Source organism: Caenorhabditis briggsae (assembly GCF_000004555.2).
Source record: "Caenorhabditis briggsae complete genome, chrIV, whole genome shotgun sequence".
NCBI classification, from domain to species: domain Eukaryota; kingdom Metazoa; phylum Nematoda; class Chromadorea; order Rhabditida; family Rhabditidae; genus Caenorhabditis; species Caenorhabditis briggsae.
The window spans coordinates 5,381,912-5,387,467 of record NC_013487.2 but is presented as its reverse complement, the minus strand read 5'-3'; the positions used below and the strand labels follow the sequence as shown (position 1 = coordinate 5,387,467).

Below are 5,556 nucleotides of genomic sequence, written 5' to 3'. Positions count from 1 at the left end.
AATGCTGTGCGCTCGATCAGACGGTTTTAGTGCAAACCTTTTGTACTTCTTCCAAGAAAAAGACCAGTGCAAAGTATTGAGGAAACATTTAGAAAAACTTTGCAGTTGGTTTGGTGTGACAGAACATTTTTCAACGATGAAATCACAAAAACTTTTCTTGAAAAAGTTCTCGGTCACTCAATGTTCAGAAAAAAGGTTGTTAGTATGGGACTCTTACCGTTGCCACATCAGTACAGACACTAAAAAAGTATTGAAACAACTGAGACTAGACACTGCGGTGATTCCTGGAGGATGCACAAAATTCTTACAAGTGAGTAGATTTTATTGAAACTTTGCGTGACCCGATTTTTCAGGCTCCAGATGTATATTGGAACGCAATGTTTAAATCTTTCATCAGAAAAGAGTACGAAGATTGGATGGTTCATGGAACGAAATCGTTCACCCCGGCGGGAAATATGCGTGCTCCCAGTATGGAAGTTTATTTGAAATGGATTCAATTGGCGTGGGAAAATATCCCGAAGGAATACATTGTAAGATCATTCAAAGGATGCGGATTAAAAAATGGAAGAAATGGCGAAGATGATGAGGCAATTCATTGTTTCAAGAAAGATGGAGAAATTCCAGAAGGCGTACAGTTATTGAAGACAAGACGAGCAGAACGAGAAATGGAAGAAATTCAGGAGATTTTGGGAGATATTGAAATTGAGGAAGACGATGGAGAAATGAACCATGCCGAGGAAGAAGACAATAACTATGACAGTGACGCCTCAATTTTTTGAATATTTTCCTTTTGTTGTGTTCAATTTGTTACTTTTTTGTTGATTTTCATAATAAAACTTTTTTTTCAAAATTTTCGTAGTTTGAAAAATAGAATTGCAGCCTCTATTTGAATTGCCCCTCTAATAGAGTTGCACCCCTTGAGGTGACTTGAACAATAGACTTGCATGCAATATCAATACAGATTTTACGGTATGTCTCTTTCTAAAAATTAATTGTAGTTTTTTTCATAATTTATTTGTTAACATAATAAAACAAGTTTCTTCATTTTCAACTGATTTTGGTACCTCGGAGCGAGGCCTCGGCGGCACGCTGGTAGCCCTTCAGAAATTCCGAGTTCAAAAAGTTCAATCCGAAGGAAACAAGGGAAGAAAAAAGTAAAAACATCAGCAGGGATTGAACCTCTGACCTCCTGAATACTAGCCTAGAGCGTACCCACTACACTACGCGTGTAAGACGCGACCATCGCGTTTTTCACATTATGAAGCGACGCCGCAGCAGCAAGCTAGTGAAGAAATTAGGGTGACAAAAAAGAGCATTTTTTCGTCCTTGAAGTGTTTTTTTCAGGTTTTTAAGTACATAGCTATATTTATACTTCAGAGTTATATCTTTTCAGTAAAAATGAAATTTTTGAAATTTTTGATGTCTACCCTCCTTTAAGCGTAAAAATGAACCGAGTTATGATGAAAGTTTTAGTGGCTTGGGACGTCTTCAGGATTCTGGGACAGTACGTATTCTGAAGATCAGAAGGCTCTATCTCTTTTCTGAAGCCAGTTATGGAGCCGTGAGCTCGAGCCCTCATTTGGAGGCGCACACACAGAGAGAGGCGCAGACAAAGAGGGGGGGGGAGGGGGCGGAGACGAAAGGGTGGCGGCATTAGTAGTGCTCAAAACAAAATCGTCTCGAAAAATTTCGAGGAATTCTAAAAACGTCGCGGTTCTGAAACGTCGCGGTTCAAAAATGTCGCGGTTCTAAAACGTCGCGGTTCCAAATTTTGAAAAAAAAAACAGAAAATTTTCCTAGAAATTACCGGTAGTTTTCCGTAAATTTACCGGTAAATTACCGGTAATTTTACCGGTACGTTACCGGTGAAAATTTACCGGTATTTTACCGGTAAGTTACCGGTAAAATTACCGGTAAATTCACCGAAACCGTACCGATAGCACACACTGACCTATTTTTACCTATTTTCTCCCCGATTTTTTCAATTTCTCATTACAAAATGTCATCCAATGCTAAAAATCTAACCGAAATGACTGAAAGTGTGTCGATTAGAGTAACGTGTCGACACAGCGCCGTATCGACACAAGTGAAAAATATCTGAAAAATCGTATTGACGCAAATATCTGAAAAATCGTATTGACGCATCTGAAAAATCGTATTGACGCTGAAAAATCGTATTGACGCCATTTCATTTTCAACGCGCTCTATTGAACAGTAATTTATTTAAGATATTGAACTTTTTTTTCTTTTATTTAGAAAAAAGTTATGCGAGAAGAAAATGGAAAATTGAGCTGAATTTAGATTTATTGCAAAACACCAGTATAATAAAATACAAATTTAACCGAAAAATGAACCCGAATTACATTTGACCGAAAAAGTTTAAAAATTAATTATGAATTGTTTGGGCTAGGTGGACTGATGGGAGAGATAGGAGAGGCACTAGGAACGGACGAAGGAGAACTATGGGAGTTGATCAAGGGTTGCGGAGAGGCGCTCAAAACGGGCGGAGAACTAAATGAATTGATTGGAATGGGTGGAGGGACGCTTTGAACGGCCGAAGAATAACTGGCAGTATTGGCTGGATTGAATGAATTGTTGTTGTTGCCATCATCCTCATCGTCTATGTTCTCTTCGCTGGATTCTTCCGAATCATCATCATCTCGAAGACCTTTTCTGTAAACGTTCAAACTGGTTTCTTTCTTTTGAGAACTCTTCGACTCACGCAAGGTCAGCTAAAGCTGCGCATAATATCATATTATTCAAAGTCGCTGGCAGTAATCGATTTCTGCGCGGCGAACTTATCATGTGGCCGCATTGGCTGCAAAAACGCAGGTTAAAGATTTTAGGATACAACTTTTACCTGAATAGCCGTTCCACGGGAGCAGCCGACGATGGAGAAGCAAGTGAATGATTGGCTAGAACACTCAAATTTGGGAATTTCTCTGCATTTAGAGCCCAAAAGTGCAACGGGTCCGATGATGTTGGAGGACGTGACGATTGAATCATGGATTGGTACGAGACAACTTCAGACTGAAATATGAACAATAAAATAAATATCCCTGCAGTATCTTACTCTAGTAGAATCTGTTGTGGCAACATCGCGTCTCGAGCTGAAAAATCTTGAGAAAAACGATCCGTCATCTTTCACTTTTTTTGGTGCAGGAGGCGCTACGTGGCTGGCTCCATTTGCATCGGTGGTCACAACTCGGATAGAACCTGAAAATTACCAATTGCATACATACTGAGACGAACTTCAAGTATTCCTACCAGAATATGTTTCTACTTCGTTTTCGATGTTTGACCATGTGATGTTTTTCAAAATTCCTGGCAAGTACGAAAATCTCGGATCACAATAGAGCGCAAAAGTCGCCAATTCGTTGCCTAACAATGCATCAAATCTGGAAAGTGTACAATTTTGGGTTGTCTATTCGTTTTACTCACCTTGACGCCGTTTCTGATTTCAAAACGCGAACGATTTCTTTCTGATGGGTTGCACCTGACAAGGAAAGTGTTTTCAGAGGGGCGTTGAGAATTTTCTAAAAATTTCAGTACTGATAGTTTGAGATATCCGCAACACGATGCCAAAAAAATCTAGGTCATAGTATCATCAACAAGCTGAAAATCTTCGTCTGAAAATTTTTGGTCGATTTCGCCCTCTCCCTCACTCCACTACGCCCCTCTCTCCTATACGCACTCCGCGCCAGAGGAAAATATAGGCTGTGTGGTGTTGTGGTAAGAGGGAGACTCATTAAGAGTGACTATGGTCGTTCGAACCCCACTGTGGTAAATCTTTTTTTTTGTTTTTTTTTCGAGACGAATTTTCGATATCCATTTTGGTCCCCTGAATAACAAATTATACTTATTTCATGAATTCCCGACGTTTTCAAAGTGAAAAAGAAGGCGTTTGGAATTTTGAAGAAATTTTGAAATATTGTTTTTTTCGACTTGTCCTATCGCCCAAAAGCAAAACTTTAGACTCTCGGAATTGCTCCGTCTTGCTCTTTTTTGAGTGGAACACCACTACATCAATCACCCAAATGATCTTCATATATTTCTGTGTATTCCGTGCGATTTTGAGCAATATTTGAGAAGTTACAGTTTTTCAAATTTCTTGCAATTATCAGATTTTGGGAATTATCATTGCTCACAGACGAAATCGAGCTGCCAAATTCTGTGAAAATGATGTTTCTATCATTTCTGAATGTTTGAAAGACTTTTTTGCACTTTCAAAAAAATTTCTCGAAAAATCACTTTTAAAGTGTGGTACCCCATGATGATTTTTTTCAAAAAAAAAATCGAAAAAATTTTTTTTGAAATTGTACAAAAATTATTTAAGATGATAGAGAAATGATCAAAAAAGAGTTTCCCGCTTGAAAAAATCCTGGAAAAGGAGTTTTAAAGCTCGAAAAATGCACGTTTTTGGTCAAAATTTAGTACTGAAAACACTTTGAGAGCCCATATTTTTGTTCCTATTAGGGTTATGACCGAGATATTGCTGAAATCGTATTCAGCATGTTCAAAAGTACCTTTGTACAAATTTTGAGCTAATTCTCAACGCCCCTCTAAAAACACTTCCCTTGTGAGATAAAATCCAACAATCCTGCATAGATGACTAGAATCTCCGAAAAAAACGTATGATCTTTTTCTGACATATGAATAGTTTCAATGTATGGTTTCGTAAATTCCAGGAACTCATTCAGTACACTTTTTTTCATCAGCAGTTAACAGATATTCTTGAAAATCGTTCAAGGCGCTGATAGATTCGTACTGTAACAATTAATATAGAACAGAAGAAATAATGTAAGTCTCACGTGATTGAAATAGGCTTGAGCCAACAGAACCGATCCTCCCCATCTTGTCGGAGAAAACGGCAGAGGAATTCGACTCAGAATTTTCAGAATTTTGGATCGCCTGAAAATTTTTTGTTTTTAAAATGTTCCTCCTGTCATCGCTAAACTCTTTGAAGCGTTTCCGTCCAATTTTTGATCTTGAAAGATGTGCAGCAAGCTTATTGATTTTTAAAAACAAATTTTTGACACTGTTAGACCCCGACACAGATTTGATGATAAGTGCTAGAGAGTGTGCGCCACAATGCAAACTGAAAAGATTATTTTATTTGAAAATTGTGTGTCAAACCCACTGGAATTTGTCATTTTTCTTGAAAAATGATATGATCACTTCCTCCGTCACACATGCCGCCTATTATTTTCCCAAAATCAAAATCATATTCAGTTAAAATGTTTTCAACAAAATTCCCAATTTTTTCCGCGTCGATTCGTCCTTCCAATTTTTGAATTCCAAGAAACTGAAACTTATATTGCTTTTGATCGATTGTTCGAACGTACCAGCTTGTGTCTTGAAAACTCTGAATCGATGAAATACAAAAAGAGAGCATATAGAGACGTATTCTCAAATCGCCCGTCCCAACCATCCAAAGTGATAATACACCTCTGTAAAAAATTACATACTGATGTGATTCTACCCAAAATATTCACATTTGCTTTTCTCAGCGTTTTCTTAACACTTTCTCTGTAGAATTTATTGGTCGGAATGAAA

General features: G+C 37.9%; 1 protein-coding gene across 1 annotated transcript in view; it reads right to left on the bottom strand.

Annotated features, from left to right (window-relative positions):
* Positions 1-2,390: 2,390 nt before the first annotated feature.
* CBG20047 overlaps positions 2,391-5,556 on the bottom strand; it is a gene marked incomplete at both ends in the record, with an annotated part of 3,657 nt that continues 491 nt past the window's right edge. Inside the window, 7 exons of the mRNA XM_045235283.1 lie at positions 2,391-2,673; positions 2,723-2,818; positions 2,861-3,030; positions 3,074-3,216; positions 3,268-3,398; positions 3,442-3,496; positions 4,812-4,911. Of these exons, the coding sequence (XP_045096941.1) occupies positions 2,391-2,673; positions 2,723-2,818; positions 2,861-3,030; positions 3,074-3,216; positions 3,268-3,398; positions 3,442-3,496; positions 4,812-4,911 (978 nt within the window). The remainder of the gene's footprint in view (positions 2,674-2,722; positions 2,819-2,860; positions 3,031-3,073; positions 3,217-3,267; positions 3,399-3,441; positions 3,497-4,811; positions 4,912-5,556) is intronic.